Source organism: Monomorium pharaonis, chromosome 3, assembly GCF_013373865.1.
Source record: "Monomorium pharaonis isolate MP-MQ-018 chromosome 3, ASM1337386v2, whole genome shotgun sequence".
Taxonomy (NCBI): Eukaryota; Metazoa; Arthropoda; class Insecta; order Hymenoptera; family Formicidae; genus Monomorium; species Monomorium pharaonis.
In genome coordinates this window covers 10,575,546-10,598,886 of record NC_050469.1, presented here as the reverse complement: position 1 = coordinate 10,598,886, position 23,341 = coordinate 10,575,546, and the positions used below count along the sequence as shown (strand labels likewise).

The following is a 23,341-nucleotide window of genomic DNA, read 5'->3' as shown; positions in this document are numbered from 1 at the left end:
TTATTTTGTATTATAATATTTAGTTAAAAAATAATTACATTATTTAATTGTATTGTTAATCTATTACTTATTTATTTATTGTTAAATTACGTAATTTAACAATAGTTGCCTATTCGAGTCTATTCGCTCCAAAATGTATTTTATTCCATTGCCATATTTTATTTAAAAACTCTCTCCTTTGGCTTTCAATGACCATGTCTACATCTAAAGCCTTCGGCATACGATTTTTCATGTTAGATCGCATACGAGGCGTCTTAATTACGTGTCCTGATTGGCTCGGATGATTATGTCACCAATTGTAAGCTAATGAGGATACGTAGTAAGACGCCTCGTATGCGATCTAGCATGGAAAATCGTATCGTGTGCCGAAGGCTTTAATACGTAAGATCTTTCTACAAAATTTTTTTTATTATTTTAGAACCTTTTGATCAGACCTTTACAAAAAAGTAGTATTAAACTCACGAAAAAACTATTGGAAACTATTGGAAAATTACTTGAATTCAATATTGTATACGATAAGTTTTCCATAGCTTCTTCGCGAGGCCAGTAGTATTTTTTTTTTTACAAAGGTAGATCCAAATGACATAATATGCAGTATAAGAAAATCGAACAAGTTTAATATCACTTTTAGGAATTTAACATAGTGTTCTCAGCGGCGCGTGCGAGACGTGCATTTTGCAAATCACGGTGAGGATTTTGCAAGTGGAGAAGGGAAACCAGATCACGACCTCGTCCTCGCGTTCGTAAGGATAAAAAATCGCGAAACGGGAGAACCTCGACGCGAGGCGGGCGAGCGATAACGGCATATGTTTCTCTTAAGCACGGCCGATCGATATCACGTGTAATCCACGCGTGACTGCGTGTCGCGGTAATTCGCGACCAGCTCCCTCGATTTCTCTCGATATTCAACGTGCGTCGTTATGTCCGATTACTCGCATCGCGCCGAACCTTGACTGCGTCTGCAAGAACATGATTATAGGAGTTCAACAATAAAAAAAAAACAGATACGGTTCTCGATTACACTCGTAATCATTCATGTTTTACGCGTATTTTATCGAATAAACGTAATTGCGGAACTTGACACGGTTGGATATGCGCGAAAAGAACAGTTTTGCTAAACTGACTAGAATATCTAAACATTTAGCTAGATAAATCTGAAAATAATTTTGTTATACAGGAATTTCAAGTATGATAAATGTTACATAAAATTTTGACATTCTAGCAAGTTGCAAACATCCTGCATTACTTTCAAATAAAATTTGAAATCATCTTCAAATCTATATTTACCCAGCTAAATCTTTAGATACTTCGGTGAAAACTTTTTCGTGTGTTTAAAACACGTTTAGATTAAATATGATTTAAAAAGAAAGTAAAAGACGATTTCTATTTATTATTGCTATTACAAACTGGAGATTTCATCTTCGTGCGAGTGGCATTTAGCCAGAAGAGCGTCCGTAAAACTTAAGAATGTATACAACGCATGATAATGTGTAGGCAATTTTCTGTTCCCATGTAATACGTCGAATCTGTAAATATTTCGTGATGAATGACGAGAAATAAAACGCAACAGATAATAGTAATAGATGCATTGATATTATTTAGCTCTGCGTATATTCACAATATAGATACAATTAGTCCTTAATTTAGGTTCTTAATTTACGTATCTAACTCTAAAATATTAACAAATAATTCGTTCGTTACGAGATTCGATCGATAGGCAACGCGATTTCTGTCGTAATTTTATTTAAATCTGTACAGGCGATCACCTCGAAGGAAATATACAGCTGGCATTTTCACCGTCTCCTACTCTATGGAAAATCACTCGATGCAGAAGCATGTGCTAGAATGTACACAAGTAATAATGTGCGCCTAAGGTGGCTGCGTAACAGCCCGCGTTTTCGTCGCCGATATACTCTCCCCTCCCCCCCCCCCCTCCACCAAATTATCCGCCCGGAGAACGAGCCGTCCGAAAATTCCACGACCGCGCAAGGAACGCGCGGCATTGCGTTCCTCTATCCGCGGAGATACTTCCGCGATTTTTAACAGCTCCGAGAAACCGGCTCGTTACGTCGCCTTTCGCTAGACATTTCGAGCGTGCTTGGCATAGCCGCCCCACCGCGCTGCTACCTGTTGGCTAACTGAACGACACGACATCGCGTTCATCCTACAACCTACAACGGCGAGATTTCCCGTCGTGTGTCACTCGGACGATCGCACATACCCGAGATGATTATTATTTACACAATTATTATTTATTCCCGAGCGCGACACCACATAATAATCGGATTGACCTGCTCGAACATCCGGATTCGAAAACCATCGCCGAAAACGGTGACCGACTTTCCGTCAACACTGCGAGTCCAACGTAAAAGTTAGTCCAAATATCCTGCTGGTATCTTATGATTTACATATTTTACATTCGATAATTTCACGCGCGATTTTAATCTGTCAGCAATTATATCTTCATTTGTACAAAGACGATAAGAAAGCAAAGTTATATGTAAACGTCGCGTGTTATCTATTGTCAACTTAGCATTGCCGAATCTAAATTGGATTCGTACTGTTCACATCGTGTATCCGTTTTCGGAGATTCCCCTCCCTCTCTCTTTCCCTGAGTTTCACCGCCATTGAAGCCTGTTATCGGGCTCTTCAATTATCACAAAACGCGAAACGTTGCATCAAATAAGCCGTTTCCCTTAAGAGTAATTTCAGTTCTTTTTTTATCCTAGATTAATGCCATTATGTCGGTAGTGAAATGCCTTCGTTATAAAAAATGCAGATACAAGTGCCCTTTTAAAAAAGATAGACATAAGACAGTAAAGTGATTATTAAAAATATGCCGCAAAATTGTGCGTCAATTTGGTATACAAATATTCGAATACACTATCACTGTAAATATTCTTGATATATGTGAAATATTTAGAATTAAATGAGCAACCGGTGATGTAAACGTCAAGCTATGCACGCTTTGCGGTCGTTTTATCGAGCTAGCAAGGGAGCCATTACGATAAATTGCTATTACCGTCTCCATTTCGTAACGTCGAAATAAGCGATAATTGCAAATCTCCTCGCCGCATCATACAACAATGTCTGTACATACGAGACATTCCCGCTAAAAATATCGGAAAGGCGCATGTGTAATCCGAGTTACGTGTTCTTGAAGTGTATAATTTTTACAAATACATCTCGTAATATCGAAATAAGTTTAAGTCGCAGCGTCTTCACTACACATCTATGATTCTCGTGATAAAATATATTTACAGCCATGTACATAAATAAATGCGAAGTTTACCGCTTGATTCACAGAGACGGCAGTAAAAATGCTTGGAGTGCGGTAGAAGTGTGTATGTCGCCAATTGCACAGACGAGCAGTTTCAACAAATTGCCAATTCGTCACCAGCACTTACCTTATGCGTATTTACAAATGCGTTTACTGGTGATGAATTCTTTCTCGCGTCATCTCGAAGTCATCTTCTACTACGGAATAAATTCTCGCGCTCATCCTACCGAGTATCGGTACGCAAGCATTCGTTCCGTTATACAAATCCGTTAACTATATTTATACAAGTACAAAATATACCTACAAAACCAAATATTTAACTATATAAGGAAGACTCTGTTACTCAGTTCGGAATCGCAAAAATTCGATCTAGACTTGAGGATCGTTGACGTGGAATTTCGTTCTTCTTCGTCCTCTTCTCTCTCTCTCTCTCTCTCTCTCTCTCTCTCTCTCTCTCTCTCTTTCTTTCTCTCTAGAATATCAATTTACATATTCTCACCGCGTTCATATTGTTCCACTACGATGCGTGTAAAATCATCACAGCGACGAGTTTAGGACGGAAACAGGATGTATTCCGGTAGGTTAAGCCGAACTTAAAAGCTCTCTGCAACAACAATGAGTTAGGTGAGGTGTAGGTATACAAATGTGTATATATTTAACCAGTGTAATGTCAACAGACACCAGCAATCAGACAGGAAGTACGCGAAGAGTCAATTATAGCACTCAATACTTTCAGAAAAAAATTACCTAATTTTAACATTATTACCACATAAAAAATTGCAGACTGTTATCTATTTTTTCGAGATCGTGTGAAAAATTATTTGTGTGTGTAAGAGGTACGTAATAAAATTAAAATTAAATGTTACGATCGTTACGTATTTTCCGGTTAGCGAGTAAACCGTTCGTAAAGTAAGCAAAACTCAGAATTAAATTGACAGCAATCTTATTTTCCGGAAACAGTTGAGCAAACGTTATATATTCCTAACGTGCGTGTAATACGAAGGTAAGAGACCGGGCGTTTCATTCGAGCGTGTCTCGTTCACGCATTCCTTTTGCGATTAATATGGTAATACTTACGTCGAAAGTTCTCTCCCTAGTAAGCCAGTTCCGACTAATCCAGTACGTGATCGACTTCTATTTAGTTGCGCTCTCCTTTCCGCTGTAAAATTAAAACAGAATTGAACTCGTTACAGTAGGCTTTACTGATATTATTCAAGAGTAATAGAATTTGTTCCGCGTACTAAAGGAATGCATTTCAAAAGAAGTTATGCATTTTTGTAAGTAAGATGTTTTCTCGATAATTACTGCACGAAAAAGGAACGGAACATTATTTTATACATTGTTCACGTACCGATATTCCGGATGTGTATCCTTATATCAAATAGTATAATTTATGACACTGAACAAATATAAAGGAAAAAACAAGATTAAAACAAGCAAATAACTCATTACTCTGCATTTAATTATAAATATATATATGTATACGGTTTTTACAAGATAATCTTTGATACATGTTTTATTAAAAACTCGATTGCTTTATGTCACACTTAAAATTTGAAATACATAAATAATGACAATTTAAATTTTTACAAAGCAACGTATATTAGAAAAAAACAGAAGTACTTTAATATAACATTACAATCATCAATATCAGGAAAAATTGTAAAATTACATACCACCTACATCTCAGTTAAGTTTGTGATCTAGATACATAAGTAATCAAAACGTGACAGAAGTTCGACTCTATCTCTATCTTATTAATGCGTTCTTGTATAATGCAGTAATCAATTTCTGCAGTAATCAATAAAATATTTGCGTGCGTCAAATACGTACATAAAACTCAAAACTTTCCGTTACAAATGTTCATTCTCATTTCTTTAATTTTAACATATTAATAGAGTATTTATATATTACATGAAAATACTGCAAATCAGATCCCTCCTAGTATCACAAATATTATAATTGCAGTCTTGAATAGTTCGTACGGCACGTAATTACAAATTTATATATATAGATATATCTCTCTCTCCTTGAATCTTACTGTTCTCAAAATAAATAAAAAAGCGTAAAAGATTACTAATTAATATGACTAGTGTAAAATATTTGTACATTGTATTCTCTAAGAATATAATTACTCAGGAATTATATCATTAAAATATTATTGCAATATGCACAACATGTTTTTAAAATAAGACTGTCGCCGATTTTAATGGAAAAATTAAAAGACTTTTAGAGTATGCATCTCTTAACGCTTTTTAGAACAAGTTTCTTCGCAATTAAAAAGATTTTTAATTAAATTAATTAAAAAGATTTTTTCTCTCATTAATGTCTATTTTCGTTATCAGTGCATTTTGTATAAATATTAAAGCAGCATATAGTTTTATTAAATAGTATTTGTCGGGGTTTGCCAAAACTTCCATTTCTTTTTCCATGACCTAGCCTTCTTTCTCAATTCATAATAATTTTTTGCATTTAAATTGCTTGTTGCCGGAATAAATTGCTTATATGTATATGTAAAATGTCTAGAAGTTTCCTCACGTGTATTTAAACCTTTTTTAATAGCACGAATAGAATTTGATTTTATTAAATGTAACGGACTATTTTCCGATAATAACGTAACTCCACTTATTTCTGCTACTAGCGGCGATGGCGCTTTAGTTATCTGTTCGCTATTCGAAAACTGAGCAGACATGTTCGAGTTTGAAAATCCCGACCTTCTCAAATCCTGTATGTTTTGATTTTCGTCATATAGCGTTAGATTTTCAAAATTTTTTGATCTTAAGAGTCTTTTCATTGGCGCAAATGCCGGTTTGAATATCTTAGTATGAATACCATCAAATGATTTTGACATTTTTTTATTTGCAGAATTTGTGCCTACAACCGGTGTGTTCACCATCAATGGCATAGTAGTACTCATACTGGATGGACTTTGCAAGAAAGTCAACCTACGACACTTTGCGATTGTATTGTTTGCACGCATACGCTTGCGATTCGATATAGCGCGACGTATAATGCTGTTTCTTTTGCGTATCTTGTTGACTACGACGCGCCTTTGCTTAACCGGACTAAGCAAACTCGCTCGATTAATAAAGATGTTTTTATCGACTAGCGGGGTCAAGTCCAATTCAACATCCTTAATGCATCTGGACTCTAGGTTTCTGAATGTTTTTAACAAAATATCTCTCTTCGGCGTTTCGTCATACACCGACATTTTTGTGTAATATGCTTGATTACAACGGCTGCATAATTTCTTTTTTTGAAAAAACGTGACTCTGGATAAATACTTTGTCTGCCTAGGCGTCTTTTTCGCCTCGTTTATCAACATTCGCTTGAACACTTCTCGATTCTCTTCCGGCGTAAAGAAGCTTGTGGAATCATCTGTTGCACGTAATTCAGTCACAATGCTCGGAAGTATATCGCGTCGTCTGATTTCAGTTGGAGTTAGATTTTCAAATCCATTCATTAATATAGTAGGCTTGTCTAAAGTATTATTATTAAATATATGTGCTTGAGCTGCTTGGTCCTTCTTTGCCATTTGTCGCTCGACGTAGGTCCTATACAACTTACCACCAGCTACGCGAGTTTGTCGCTTTCGTCGTTGATCTGGACGACTAAAGGCTGCTCCCGTTTGGAGTGCTTCCATCAGACTATCCATAACACCCTCCTGAGTTTCGTGCGCGTTCATATCTACTAATGCCCGTTTACGTGCGGCTCGTGCCGCCTTTTCCGCTTCCGCTTTCTCGCGCGCTTCTCTCGCTCGTCTCTGTTTTTCCTCGCCCTCCTTCAATTTTATTATTTCCCTCTGCGATTGCTACGATGAAAAAGTAGAATCGCATTAGAGATTACGATTGAATATAACGCTATAACGCAGTCCGAACTTGCCGTTTATTTACCAAGAAATCGTCTTTGAATGTTTTGATATCGCCAAAGAATTCCTCTATGGTGTACTTCTGCTTGTCGAAGGAAAAGAATTCAGAGATGTCTGTGTAGAGAGCATCCATATTTTTGAACATATTCTGCAGAACCTCGTAAGATTCCCTAGCTTTCTTGGCGAACGGCTGTAAAGTAGCTTCGTCAAGGAAATATATGTCTAATCAACACAAAAAATGTATAGATAAAGTTATCAATTATTATTAACAAAGGATACTTTCATAACGTCTATAAATAGATCCTCGTCGCATTGCGGAACTTTGGCATTCGTAAGATCTTGTTCGAGATTACGAATATTAGTCTCCATTTGACGTAACGTTCTTTGAACATTCTCTAAAGATACTCGACTGGCGCGATCTACATGTGCCAATTCCTCAACGAAGCTGAGGCATTCCGGAAACTTTCTCTCTATGGTATCCACCAAGTAATGCATAAGAGTTTGCTTGTTATCGATATCTTTAGTACTAGTAAGCTAAAAAATAAACATCGTGAAACAGCGTCGTAAGACAATATGCAATTCGCATTAAATGTACTCCAAAACAAACCTTTGTAAGAAAACTAATCTCAAATCCGAACGCTTGACCATTTTTGGAACCAGAATTCATATAATTTCCAAGTAATAATATTAACTCGAGAATCCGTGCGAATTTTTTACTATTCTTTACTTCTTCGCATGCCGCTGTAGCCGCCACTATGTCAGGTTTTATATCTTGTATTAACTCTTCGTACCGCAACATAAAACTTAATGATCTCAATCTGGGCAGTAACCTTTTTATCGTGGATATCTGTAACATTAATATTTGCAAATCTTATATTCAGGATAAATTAAAAATGTAGAAATTGTAAAAAAATCAAATAAGATTACCGTAACACAAAACTGTTCCGCTTCAGTCAAATCATCGTACTGATCCTTGTACATCTGTAACTTCGACAATTGGTCGGGCGGTGGCAAATACTGAATCAATCCTTGTAATATATTGTCCGAAATAACTGGTCCTTCGCATCTAAATAAACATCTTTTCACTTCCATATAAGGCATGTGCTTTAACGTGCCACCAAGAAGTATCGATATATTTTGAGCCGCCTTACTATCCAAAACTTTAAGATCTTTTATTTTTTTCGTTGGGGCGGACCTATATGTACGAAAAATGTATTAATATTCTATGTATATGTATGTGATATAAAAACAAGTATTGAAATAAAATTTACTTGTCAACTACATCATCCATTCTTCTGCCACTCGGTTTCGAAGCAAATTTCTGCGCGAGACCATCCAAAATTTCCGGACTAGCCAATCTGTCTTCCTGTACTTTGGTCCAGAACGACTTTTCTGTCAATTTGTGAGGCAAAATCTAAAACACCACAAATTTTTACGTAGAAAATATACTATTCTAAAAAATGATTAATATTCAAATAAATATATCTTCTAACAATAGTAGTTTAATCAAATTTGTAAATAGATTACACATACCGCTTTCCAATTTGCTCTTTTCAATGGACCATCTACTTCCCATTTCTTTTTTGGTTTCAACCCATGAGGTAAAACTTGTACCATAGGAGGCGGTGGAGATAATGCTCCCATCATCGGTGGCGGTGGAGGTCCCATTCCTGGTAGCGGTGGTGGTGGAGGTCCTCCCATTCCAGGCATAGGTGGAGGTGGAGGTCCCTTCAAACCTGGCATAGGTGGCGGAGGTGGACATGTCATTCCAGGCATCGGTGGTGGAGGTGGACCGCCACCACCACCAGGAAGAGGCGGTGGTGGCGGTGGTGGTAGTCCGCCGCCCATTCCGGGCATAGGTGGTGGAGGCGGACATATACCTGCCCTCTATACATTCATATACAACAAAAAGATATTTTAAAATTATTCAATTTACGAGAATGCATATATAACTTTAATTACTTACCGGACCACCAGGTTTCCCCGTTCCTTGCTCCAGTTCTTTGATCTTGTTTTCCGCGTGCTGAAGCTTTGCCTCGGCTTCTTGTCTACTAGCTATAGCTTCCTCTAATTTTTGCGACACCTCTACCAATCGGCGTTCCTCCTCGGCCCGTGACTTTTCGACTAGGGTATCAATTAACGGTTGTACATCAATCTGGAAGCGTTTTGTTGCGCTGAAATCTGGATCACAGCCTGAACGATGCAACACAATTTGCGATATACACTCCTCAATTAATTTATAATACGCCGGTCTAAAAAATAAAACAAAAACAAAAATAAGTAAATAGGGTTATTAAAGATAAGCAAATTTATATTAATAACTCGTTAATAAAATCGCGACAGTAAAAGTAAATGCGGTTGTGTACAGGTATATACTCACCGAACTAGAGCATCATCTCGAATAAATAAAAGATGCTGAAGTATAGATAGAAAGTATGGTTCGGCGGAAGTATCCATCACCATATTTTTTACAACTTCAAAGCAATCATTAACGTCATCTAATTCTAAGCGTACGTTGTCAAATCTCTGTACAAACTCCTCATAATCTTCCTCTTTGTGATCATTGAAGATCTTTAAATGCGTCGCCAAATCTTCTGACTCATCTTTTTCTAACATTTCAAGAATGTCGGCTAGACCTACTCGCATTACCTCGTTCCTTAGGTGTAAGCGAAAATCTAAGTCATCCGCGGATGATATTATCGAGTTTATGAGTTGAAGACACACTACCTATAGCATAAAAATAATATAAAGCTATAAAAAAGATTTTTTTATATCCAATATTAACTAATTAAACTTTTGGCTCGTTAAAATTTTTACACTTGCAAACATTGCGACATTCTGTTGTTATAAATTATTAAATAAATTTCGTTTGTGTTTTTTTTTATTTATTTTAATTTAAAATAATTCATACAAATATTTGTTTAACAATGCAATAAAATGTTTTATAACATCTACACATATAGAATATTATATACATTCTATACATATAGAAAAATATTCCTAATATAAGACAACATTTTTTATGTCTGGTCTCTTACCCAAAAGCAATATTATTCATGAGATTAAATTATGCGAATCTCTAATAAAAAATAGATAATAAAATAAATAAAACACATACCCTTAAATTTTCATTCTTCTTGTTCATCAAACCCTGTACAATTGGCAGAAATCTTTCGCGACCTTTGAACTCGCCGTTCATAGTAACCGCGTCTAAAACTTTCTTGTGACTGTCGCTGGATATTAGGCACACAGCGCCGAGTAACTTTACAGCTTCGGACATTACGGACGGCTTCGATGGTTCCAATGATCTTGCCACGATGGTGAGAGCCTCTTGATGAGCCAACATCTCCTTTATACCAACGGTGTTATTCATGATAGCCTTTAAACAGCGAATACATTCGTATTGTATCCGCTCGTAACGGTTATCACTGAAGAAAAACAAATTTTTTATTAATAAAAAATATAATAACATGGATTTTACAATAAATTTTTTTACAAGCATGAGTCTTGTAATAAAATCTGCCATAAGCATCATGCAAAACTAAAGTAATATTTAAATAAAAATTAAGAATTTTGCTGAGCAGTGTAAAAATTAAGTAATTAAATAATTTCCAAATTAAATTCTCTTACAATATGTAAAAATAATAAAACTTTTTATATTATTATTAGCAAAACTTTGTTCGTATATAACGTAAAAGCGGTTAAGAAATATTCAACGTAAATATTATCGCAAAATGACATTCAAGCAAATAGCATTATTTTATTACGTGAATTACCTATCGTAACATATGAAGGCACTGGAATAGAATAATACCAATGTTAGAATAAATTGTACAATTTCAAGAACCGGCCTAAACGCTGTGGGACACTTTACATTCGAGTGCATGGGATTCACTTACTTTCGGTAACACTCATTGAGAGTAGCCAGAACTTGCTTGAGACCTTTGGTGCCAAATTCCTGTACCCAGCTAAGCGGATTGTTAGTGAGCGCGATTCTGAGAGACTCGATGCAGTTGTAGATCTTATTTACGCTCAAATCGGGCTGCGCCAGATACTGTATGTAGTCCGCTGGTTTGTCGAATTTCGATCGATTCTCCTGTATGCTGCCCTTATAGTGCAACACCAGCATCTCTCTCTTTTTCGACTCTGATTGCTGTCGCAGCGGTTCTTTCTTTTCTTCCGTTAGATTCATATTGGCCTGAATAGAAAAAAAATAGTAGCAATAAACATTTCCATTCTTTTAAAATATTGTTCGACACTTGTTACCTCACATTATATAATAATTATTGAGTACTGCTTATGCATCTCATCTATACGAAATGTTTAGGATAAAAAGATAAAGGATCAACTGAAAATTTTTGCTACTGCCGAAGAAAAAACAAAATATATAACCTCTTTCGATATATACACAGTGAATCACTAAAGATATTACAAGTAAATTCTAAAACAAAGTACGAAACATGTATTCTACGACCGTTCGGTATTGAAGATAATACCAAGTATAATAAAATTTTTCTTAAGTAGAGCTTTGAAGATCCAAATGTCATCTTTGTTTTTTCAATAGAATTATAATTTTTTTAAATTAATTTACAATTTAATTAATTGCTTATTTTTGTAATTATGCTATACATAAAAATATTAAGATTAAGATATCAAAAAATCATTAGTTTACGAGATATATTTTATACTTAATTTTGATATATTTCGACATACAATATGAAATATCTCATAAACTCTTAACTTTTTGATAATCGTATCTTAATAATTTTACGCGCGGAATAACACGATAAATTAATTAGTGTAAAGGAAACATGTAGTTGCTCTTCAAAAAAATTATCCCTTGAACACCTTAGTATAATAATTCAGCCTGTATAAAACATATGTACAATGTGGTACACACCAGCATTTCCTCGAATCTATCGTTCACCGTCTCTTCATCCATCCCCTCGATGATGCAACGCTGTTGCTCGATCTCGTTGATATCGTCGCCGGAATGTGGCCTGGGCATGGTGTTGCTGCCAGAATAGCCACGCGGCCCACCCCCGCGTCCGGATTTTTTCGGCCGGCCGAACCATGTGTCCAACTGCAACAATAATTTTAACACATTTAGATTTATTATTCGTCAGAAATCAATTCGTTAAATGGCACAATTAACTGGCGCTTTTAATTCGGTAGAAGAAAAGCTATTCTTAAGGAAGAATGTCGCTTTCACTATCATTATACTGATTTTCTAGAGCGCATTGCATGTAATATTCGCATCTCTTCACACAACAATAAACGCCCGGCGTCTGGATAATTAGATGAAAACTTCGATATAAAATAAGGTTTATGGAACGTAGAAACTTCGGAGCGCTCATTAAAGATCCAACAATTTTTATCCGTGGGAACAAATATCTTATGCGGAATACATATACTGGATCTCTCGAGACTAGAGATCCATAGAAGTCTCCGGTTTCAGGATCAACGAAAGCGATGAACCGCAAAAAGGTGGCAGTGATACGTTGATACGAATCCAAGCAAGTCCCGGCCTCGGAAATCGAGAGCAAATTCGACCGCGCTCCGATAAATTACATTCCGATATCCCGAGCTGTAAATATTTTCCTTTGTGGTAACGGAACGAGTTTACATTTTACGATGATATAACCGTCCGAGAGCGCGGCATGCAACTCATGCTCGCTGATGGCTTAGCGACGTGTTCGGAAGCCACGTCGAATTTTTCCGAGATGACGTGAAAAATCACGCGCCGGAGCCGGAGCTGGAAGCAATTATTACGTCCGCTTACCGCGAGATAACTGGACACGCGTTTACGCGATACGCAACGCATTTGACGCGCGACGACGACGACGACGGCCGCGTTGCGGAAGAGGCGACCAAGAGAATTTTGCCACGTCGTCGTCGTTTGCCTTCTCCGCGGTCAAACGCCGAACACCGGAGGCCAAAATCCGCTCCGAAATTCAAGACCCGGTTGGCGCGACCCGGAGGCTACGAATCGTAAATGAAGAGGTAGAACGTGAAACGACGAAGTAGCACGCGCATGCGAAATTAATTACTGTCATTACAGATTCTTCGGCCGTCCGAATGTTGGGTAATATAACTGAATAACGACGACGAGCACCGTCATTAGACTCGTCCCTCGATTAATACGGTAAACGCGGACGTTTTTCGCGTTGCGTGCTGCGACAAACAAAAAAGTTTTTATTATCAAAGTAATAATAACGTGAGACCCCGTGGGATACAATCTTGCGAAAACTTCGTAGAATATTTTTTTTCATCGTTGGCGAGCCCTGCTGCAGTGATTACAATATTAATGATCTGACGACGATCCCGTGAATGCGAAAGTTGCAATTTTCATTTATACAATGGAAAATAGCACGTAATATCAAGGATGACAAAGCGACTTCGCACAACGGAATTAATTGCCGACTAATAGCCATTGCTATTACGCAAAAACCTAAAACGCTAAGCGAACGGTGTGCCAGATACTAAAATGCCAAGATTCCCCCTATTAATTTCAATTAATTTCCTTTCCTCGTTTTATAATTGAACGTTCGCGAGACGCAAGTCATTTCGGATTCATCGGTGAACGTAACAAAAGCAAATGAATCGCAGAGCGCTTTTAACTTTCAATTTGACGCCGATATTTTCCAATCTAACGTTACAGTACGAAAAAAAGCTCACCCAGTCCGTAATCATTGCGACGTGTTCGCGATGACACTTCGAGGACGATTAATACTTCGACGAGTGACTCACATCGGACACGCGCGTAAGATCGCTGCGAATCCGAGCTGTCGAACGACGCACCTTTATTTTTAGGCGTCGCGGACACGCGCGACACTTTTTTCACAACTTTTTCCTCCTTTTATCTCTCTCTCTCTCTCTCTCTCTCTCTCTCACGAGGACGTCGAAATGAGAGAAAAGAGAGACACGGCGCTACCGAGGGTAGCGGCGCAGCAGCCGCGCGTCTTCGTCGCGCTAATTCCCTCTCTCGGCGGAAACACCGGCCGACGAGGTTTCCGCACGAGTGTCTACGACCGTGTAAAACGCGCGATACTGTACCCACCGCATTCACGACGAGGCAGCCGGAATAATTCAACGCTCGCTCGCTCGCGGTGAAGTAGAACGATCGAACGCGCGCGCGTTTTCCCAGTGGGACGCGGATGATGCGGGAAAGAGCGGATGCGTACGCGCGCGCACGCATGTACGCGACCAATACGTTCCGCGGGGCGGATTATTAACGTGGGTAGAGCGCTCGATAAGCGATACGAATAAAGCTGTCTCGAACATTAGATCGATGATCGTCCGCGAGATGAGTCGCGGAGGGTTCGAAAAATCCTCCTCGTTCTAAAAAAAAAAAATAAAAAAAAATTAGAGCACACGCGAATACACAAAAATATATAATATTATCCAAATGTGATAAGCAGCTAGCAGTAAATATGTATTTTAAGATTCACGGATAGAGATATCCGCGAAGAAATATTACGCCAGTTGGCGATCAATTTCAAAGCGCTAGATATCGCGTCCATTAACAATTATCACCGCTATTTCTTTATCTGAGGAATTCTCACGATAACGATTGTTCCCATGTAGTGGATTATTCACAGCCGCACACACCCGCGGATTGTCGGAAACGCGAGTAATAACGCGCGCGAACGGAGGAAAGACCGAGGGGAAAAACCTCTCGCGAGAACGACGAGGACCGCGCGCTCACGGGGGAACAAACTGACTGGCGATTATCGCCGGTCCACGACGCTCTCTCTCTCGAATGTACCCATCTCTCCCTCCCACCGTCGCCCCGATCTTAAACCGTGAGTTAGCTCTATGAGTTAGCGCTCGGACGGGATTATTTATTAAATTATTACCTTGATGTTCAGCACCGATAATTGGCACGCCTCACGAAAAGTGATAAGGCAACAAAATAACTACGTAGCGTTTCCTCGTATCAAAGCGAACCGAGCGTGGAATGTGGTGGTGTTCACGTAACCGTCTCACTTTCTTCATTAATTAGCGTAATTAACGCGTTTGATACCGCGTAATTACATAAAATTTCAGTTGCATTTTTTTCTCGAAACAACCCTGTATAGGATATTATGGCTCTCATTGCAAACATTTCGTTTAATTGATTCAAATTATCATTAGCCTCTAACAATGTCTACAAGTTGGCGGAAATAAAATCTTTTTTATTTTTTTAAATTTAAGTTAAGAATAGAGTGATTTTTTTCTTTACCACTTTCATAGGTTTTCGCACAATCACTGCGCGTGCGGAAAAAAATTATCCTTGATACAAGCGACGCTCATTCGCGATTAGATCCAACGCGATAACGAAGCGATTCGCGACGCGAAATTGCCGCAATTGTAGAAAGTTCGCTCACTAATCCAAACGACAAACCTCTTTGATCCGTGGTGAAAGATTACCGTCACAGCTCGTGCCTTCACGCTCGTAACGTGTATTTTACATTGTTACCGCACAATCCGAAGTCTCCCAAGTTTCACAAATTTTCTTTTGCCTTCCGATTCCTGAGTCAAGTTGCAAACAATTTTTCTTAATAAAACATTTGGAATAAACCCCCTTTTTTCATTTTTTTTTTACTTACTCAACAGGACTCTCTATTTTTATTTATTTTTTTAAGTTGTTCTACAATTATTAATAAGTGATACGTACCATAAATAATCATTATACAAAATTAAAAACAAAATTAAAATTAAATAAAATATATTTCTATTTTCCTAAAGTATTTAATTTGAAGCAAACTAATTGCTAATTCAGTAACTACACGGAGAAAATTTTCTCTTAAAATTTATCCTCAAAATCTGGTAATTGCGGGGTAATGTGTGACCTCGAGGAATTTTACCAAACTCTTAGTAAAATTTACTAAAAGTATAATAAAATTCCTCGAGTTAACACATTATCCTACAATTACCAGATTTTTTGAGGGTAAATTTTAAGAGAAAATTCTCTCCGTGTGTTATTCGAAGACAATTCAATTATGTACATTTTGCATTAGAGAAAGATACTAAATTAAATTTTTTAAATGTGAATAAAATAAACATAAAGAAATATCATGAAGTCCTTCGGTGCATCCAACCGCGAAATCGCATGGTCGCGACGAATAAAAGATTCAAAGAGAAAGAAAAAGAAAAAGAAGAAGAAGAAGAAGAAGGTAAAGGAAGAGTATCCAGATAATTTGTCGTGTGCCGAATTTCGGGCGAGTCACCATCGCGATTTCATAACAGCCGATCGATGATCGACTCGTTACACCACGACGTTATTATTCCACCTCGCTCGCGCGTGAAGGTGCGCCCACCGGCGCGCTCGCTCGCGTACACACAGCCTCGGTTACAGTTAGGCCGTGTAACGTAAGATTAACCTAACGGCACCGTCGTGGAATTAAAGAAACCAAAGGGAGAGGAGATCGGGACGTCGTCGGAGCGTCCCGACGGGGCGCGTACCACTCACTTACGGTACGACGCCCGGGATCGCGGAACGCGCGTCTTCTCCACGCTGCTGACCGCTTATCAGCGAAAATTCTCGCTCACCTGGTCCGAGATATTCGTAAGAGAGGCGTGTGCCAGTTTCAAGAGCCTCTCTTCCGCGCGCAGTGCGACCCGGACCGATGTCGGTCAGCGATAAATCGGCGAGCCGCGCGCCAAAGGGGATCAGGATCAGCGTCGCTCTCGATCCCTCCCGCGTGTAATTTCTCTGTTCTCATTGATACAAGACGCATATAAACAATATTGCCCGGTGTTCATTAACACCTCGAGAGGCTCTAATTTTTACGGGTGGTTTCAGTTTCTATTTATAATCGCTCGGTTACGTTTTTCGCATTGTCTCTCGGATCGTGAGAATTGATGTGATAATCATCAAAAGGCTGACGTTCCCCGATTTCTACAGTCGGTTTCCCCCTTGAGTTTTCCAATTACCGCGACAGGACGGCGGGCTCGCCACGTCGAACAGCTACGACAGCGACAGTTCTATTGGACAGAAGAGAGATCACCACTTCGGGCGTAACTTGCAAGAAACTTTCTCCTTTATTTTCCCGCCTGACATTTGTAGTCCCAGACGGGGAGAGGTTATTCTCGCGCAGCTGACGTCAGCTTCTAATAAGAAGATATCCCCGGCCCTTAATACGACTGTGTTTTCGACTCTCTTGTTTTGACAGCAAATTCCATACTCAAAGGAAACCGAACTTGCCGCGACCATTTTGTCACAATATTTTCGCCCGGCGAGGCATCAGGAATGCTTTGCTTCGACCTTGTGGCTTCATTTACTCCAAAATTATCCCGGTCCAAAATCATCGCGACGTCCAAATGAAGTTTATAAGACTCGAGGAAGATTATTTGTCTTCCAATTATCTGATCTTCTTCTTCTTCTTCCTCTACGTATTCATATTCCGCTTTCAAATTATTCAATAGTGTCTGCCCACACTATCCGCCTCCTTTCACGCCGATCATGTGGCTGACCCCGGCCGAAAGGATAGATCGCCGTTCATGTGAATCATGCGGATCCTTGCGTATCGCGGAATGTGCCCGACCGACTACGTCACGGCTCCGAATAGACGAGGTTTCCGACAAGTTCGATAAAAAAGCACACCGTCTGACGTACTGATCGAATGTTTTGACGAACAGTGCAGCTATCGAGAGACTTATTTCACACGGACGATTTTTAAAGTCGATTTTAATAATATTTCCGAGTTTTACTTTATCGTAACAATATTAAGTATTATTAATGACTGAAATATATCAGAGATAATTTATCTCTGAGATTGAAGAAGATACTAGCAGCATCGAATAAATGATATTCTATTTTGTGCAGTATAATTGTAGAGGAGTCAATACTGACACTTTTAAATGGTACTTCTTAAACAAAAGCAAAAAATAAAATTTGGGAAATGTAAAACTATTATAAAACGTAAATGTAAACTAGAAAGTGTCTTCCATCAACTGCTTTTACAATAGATTTATATTGTAATAATTAATATTTTCGCAATACCTTGCGTACAATATATTTATATACATGATATAATACGATATATTCATATACGCATAATTAGAAACAAACGTCTGAAAAATTCGACTCCAAAAGTAATGTGGTAGCATACATTTTCCTTTTCTTTTTGGAACGTGAATCACTGTAAAATATATTTATAAGTTAATGTATGTTGATAATTCCTAGAAACCTTTCACTTCGTTTTACGATGTAAACTTTTTTTTTGTCAATACTTTATGCTGTTCCGCAAGACGCAACATGTAGCGCGACTGTACATAAAAGTTAGATTAGATTAAATTTGTTTTTATTATGTTTTATATAGAAAGAACCGATAATATAAACAGGTTTTTATTTTTTCAATTGTCTAACCAGATCATACTTTTATTAGTATTAATATAGTAGCGACCTTCTTCTAACTATTGAATAAAACGTGTTTTGTAATTGTAATAATTTTAATATGTATATAAATTGATTACTATATTAATAATTTTAATAGATTACTATATTAATTACATCAAATTATGTATATAGAAATATTTTGTAAGTTATAATAATAACAAATTACTGGCTTTCAACAAGCCAATATATATTCAGCGTGTGTTATGATTTCAAAGAATTTAGAAAAATCTTATTTATCAGCTGTTGAATGTATGTTGACACGCCAAGTGCCAACTTTATGCTATTTTCAACATTGGTATATGGTTTCTGCTTCTTGCAATGATTAGTATACACGTTTCTTTCGATTCTCCATGTCCCTCTGTAAACCACGATCACTTGCTTGGGATAAACTTGACACGAATTCGACAAGAGATTCGTCCTCAGATGCCGTATTTACCACGGGTAGATTCCGTAGATGGGTTTCAGTACGCGAATAAAAGAAAAATCGCGCTGGTTTTTTCATCCGGCGAGCCTTGGCATTAAGGACTGCCTGTCTTCCACAGAATCCCGCGTGTTTACACAACGAGCAACGAGTGCTCCAGACAGCGAGTGATCCAATCAGCGGGATCAGTTAACCATGTTACTCTCATAATTAGAGATCCGGTTTCGCGTTATATGTTGTTTACATTCATGTTACACAGGGACACGCGTGCCGCATTTTACACATCGAACAAATGCAGCATTATATGCAGCGTAACTGCAGTGAGAAAAAGATAAGCATTGTCGTAAATGGCATATATTATACATGGCAGACTTTCGAGTTGAAGCGACACGAGTCTCGACGAGATATCAAGAATTGCAAAAAAAAAAAAAAGATAATAACTCGCTGCAAATTCTGCAAATTTTTTGTCGGTACGCTCAGACTGCTGCCGCCGCTGCACTTCGACGCGCGGCGTCGCGTTACGTAACGCTCCACATACGTGAGCGTAGACGGGAGCGTGTCCACCTGTTCGTCAATCGGCGCTGCCGCATGTCGACGAGAGGATACGCGCGTTACGCGCGATTAAGAGAGGAAAAAAAAAAGGAAGATCCTCTCGACGCGGGGCACTTTGCGCGCGTTAACGCCTTTGACAGCGTTAATCGGCGGCTCCAATCGTTCTCCTCGATTAGCACCGGAAGAAGAGCGTGCGGCCGCGAATGATCTCACTTCTCGTGCGAGGCGATCGGGCGATGACGCCAGCGATCCGAGTGGCCTTCTGCCGCGCGAGAACGAGAGAGAGAGAGAAAGAGAGAGAGAGAGAGAGAGAGAGAGAGAGAGAGAGAGAGAGAAAAAGAGAGAGAGAGAGAGAGATCGAAACGGTGTCACGCGAAATTCCGACGGGCATGCACGCGGAGGCCGAACGCGAGCTAATGCTTCCCTCTTCTCTTTTTTTTTTTTTAGTCTTTGGCCTCGTCTTCCTCGACCTACGCGCCCGTTACCGAGAAGACGATCCCCGCGTCTGAGAGAGGTGCGCCTTTGTCTCCGCGCGAGAGACGCATACCGGTTTGCAACACCTCCGCTCCACCGTTCTTTACGCACGCTTTTTACGCTAAACGCGTCCGTCAGATTTTGAAGCGTATCACCCGCTTCCGTGTGATAGCACGGGGCTAGAATTACACGTGCGCGCGCGTACAAGGAAAAAAAAAGAAGAAAGAATTAGATATCCCGGCAGTGGTTTCATTTTCACATGTTATTCTCGTTAAACTTTCATGTGCGAATTGTAATTTAGAAAAATAGAAATCATGTATATGTATTGGCGATCGCTTCACTTTCTACAAAATATTTCGCGTACCGTTACGAGACACAATGCTAAAATAAAATTAACGGCCGCAAAAACACATGTGATACACGATACGTTTCAATTTGTAGAAAGCGCTCTAATCGTACTGGGGATGTGTACAGATAAAATTTTATTGGTATCGCCGCGGTGAAAATTCGCATGGAAAAATGCAGTCTACGCTCTATACGCGCCGTGTAAGCTATCTGTTTGACTGCATTGCATCAATCGTTGTCACTATTCACTGAACACTAAACGCTACGTAACTACCGTGTATCGAAAGGTGCAGTTACCCGGTTTTTGCACCCGCAGAGGCTTTCAACCAGGTGAACCAGACACGCGCGGCGCACGCAAGAAAAGAATCTTATCGCCTGGGTCACGTGTAAAGCTCGACGTTAACCGTCAAATTAATAATCCTAATCGCAGCGTAAAATCGAAAATTTACACACGACGATCTCTCTAGTCTATACCATATATATGCGTACTCGACATAAAGTGCAAGCTGAAGCGGCTCGAATTTGTGCCGCATCTAAGGTCGACGATATCGCGCATATACGGTGTGCGTTGTGCGTATCATCGAGCATACATCGTTACCGAGGATTGCGTTAAACCACAAAGCAGCGGTTCCCAACCTGTCGCACTTCTATCGCGTTTCACGCGGGTAGAATTCGCGAAAAGTCTTACGTTATCAACGTGTACCCCGCTCGTAATTTCAAGCGGTTTACAAAAGGGCGAAGCGTAATTTACTTTATTATAATTTTTCCGAGTGACGACGCGAGAAATTTTCCGTCGCGTTCACGTTTCGCGTAAAGCAGAAATTGATAACCGCTGTTGATAACGGGATAGGTCCGCGATAGCAGCATTCTGATATCGCGAAGATAATCGAATTTTAAAACGAATATGAATGTCCGCTTGTCAACGTGGAAGGAAAAATGAAGTGTATACAGAACATTGTGGAGCTATGCGTTCAGAAACATCCACCCAGATATCTACCTTGTTTAATATTCAGAGCAACAAGGATAAAACAACACCTAATGTTTCTGAATGCAGCCTACAGTGCGTTCGAGCGAGAATAAAAGGAGCAGGTGGATGGATGGAAAAAAAAAAAAAGCGCGGTGCTTAAAAGTAGAACGATATGCTACGCGTAAATAGTGTAGTAGTATTTTACATGTTTCTCACTATGATGATACAAATGGTGGACAAATACGATAACACAACAGGAAACTCGGCGTATATGCCCACGTATGACGGTCATATCGCCACGGAATTCCTATACTGTAGGTTTTATCATGTTGCGTGAAAAGTTTCACGCGCATTACTTCCCCTTTTTTCTGTCTTTCTCTCAGACGCAGTGGCTTTCATCCATAAATAAATAATGAAAGCACATCCATAAATATATAACAAAAGTATTTTATAATTAATGCGTTTTATCGTTGATCGATATAATCTTATATGAATTATCTCCTATTTTCGAATTCTACAAAAATGTCTACGTTGTTTACATTGCTGCACGGTTCTTCTAAGCTAAGTAAATGCGGATAGTTAAAAAACATCTCTCGTTTTATCAAAAAACAGGTTTCCGAAAGGTAAAGATCCGAAAAGAGTCGTCGCTACCTTGATGCTGGCCTCGGCTTTATGATACCAGCTCTTTCTTCTTTGGATGCCAGACATTCTTTTACTCCTTCCCGTTTGTTTTAATTTATACTTGCAACATTATCGACTTTGCTTCACCATATTTAAACGATTATCGCGTCACGAAATCGATGCAGAAATGACATTTAATAGAACGATATTCACCGCGATAATGCGCAAAACCGGGGAAAATCATGAATCAATCAAAGCGTTCGATCACACCTCGTTGGTGCTAAAATCTCTACTGTCGTACGTACACAAATACCAGGGCATTAATACTAACGTTGCGATAGTCGCAAAACTTGCAGAGATAAGAAGCGCGGGAAGGTAGAAATATTCCTAGAGTATACCACTCTAATACTGCAATTTGAGTTAAAAATTTGAATCATAAAAAGCAATGAAATATATATATATATATATATATATATATATATATGTATAAATAATATATAAATGTAATAAATACATAATATATAAAATTATATAAACATATATGTATACATATATATTTTCTATTCTTGAACTATTGAGTATGTATGAAAATTATTTGATTATTACTTTATTGACACATTTAATTGGCACATTTATTTTGCCTTTTTTTATTTTGCAATTATGTTAATTGCAATTTGATATTTCAGAATAAGCATTTTATTCAGTTTTAGACCACAATCAATCTCAGATTTAAATGTTTTAAATAAAATTTTAAAGGAACATGCTCCACTACATATGCAAATCTAAATCCAAATCAATCTGAATTGTCCTAAATGTTCTAACGAGCTTCTTCCTGAGCAATATATTTTTCTGTATTCAATGACATGATTTATGACAACAACAAAGAAGTACTTGATTTTTTCTTCTTATATCTTTTTGTTAATAAATTTCCTTTAAATGCCCATGCATTAGTATTTAATGACTCTACTTACAAAGCCTATAGGCTTGTCCCTTCTGTTTGCCATGATTGTGTCTTCCAGATTTGTTACCTCCTTCGATACATCTCTCTATCCTAGAACAAAAATTACAAAATGGTTATTTACAAGTAAATGCGCTTTTCAAATATACAAAATGGAATTTACATTCAAACGTAAAAGCACTTAACGTGCAAAAATTACGAACTTGCGTACCTTGCTCTAAAGTAAAACTTAATCTAACAGGTTGATTATAGAATATTACTCCTTTTATCGCAAATATAAAGATATGTTATTCTTAGAAATTATCACTTTACAAACACACCGTTAATCACACAAGTTAGTCATCAAAGAGAATGTAATAGCATCTCTATTGCAGAATATACAAACACTCAACGTATAAATACATTAATCTCTCCCAATTACGTTACTTATACTGCTCGAATATGAATAGATGGTTTCTCATTTTGCTTACAT

General features: G+C 38.3%; 1 protein-coding gene across 7 annotated transcripts; it reads right to left on the bottom strand.

Moving 5' to 3' along the window:
- Positions 1 to 1,571: 1,571 nt before the first annotated feature.
- On the bottom strand, positions 1,572 to 23,320 carry LOC105838951 (protein diaphanous). Of its 7 annotated transcripts, XM_012684903.3 has the most exons (16): positions 21,942 to 22,203; positions 12,049 to 12,231; positions 11,048 to 11,346; positions 10,925 to 10,945; positions 10,267 to 10,576; positions 9,529 to 9,875; positions 9,115 to 9,400; positions 8,682 to 9,035; positions 8,420 to 8,562; positions 8,076 to 8,343; positions 7,756 to 7,995; positions 7,428 to 7,682; positions 7,174 to 7,338; positions 6,848 to 7,091; positions 4,358 to 4,439; positions 1,572 to 3,884 (listed from the first exon to the last, which is right to left on the bottom strand). In XM_012684903.3, exons 1-16 carry the CDS (start codon positions 21,996 to 21,998, stop codon positions 3,863 to 3,865), a joined length of 3,276 nt encoding a protein of 1,091 aa, XP_012540357.1. In that variant the 5' UTR covers positions 21,999 to 22,203; the 3' UTR covers positions 1,572 to 3,862. The 7 variants fall into 7 exon arrangements, with proteins under 7 accessions (XP_012540357.1, XP_036140078.1, XP_036140077.1 ...); XM_036284185.1 differs by lacking the exons at positions 1,572 to 3,884; positions 4,358 to 4,439; positions 21,942 to 22,203 and adding exons at positions 13,827 to 14,489; positions 14,685 to 14,897 and having other exon boundaries at positions 4,722 to 7,091; XM_036284184.1 differs by lacking the exons at positions 1,572 to 3,884; positions 4,358 to 4,439; positions 21,942 to 22,203 and adding an exon at positions 22,883 to 23,320 and having other exon boundaries at positions 4,722 to 7,091.
- Between the last annotated feature and the right edge of the window lie 21 nt (positions 23,321 to 23,341).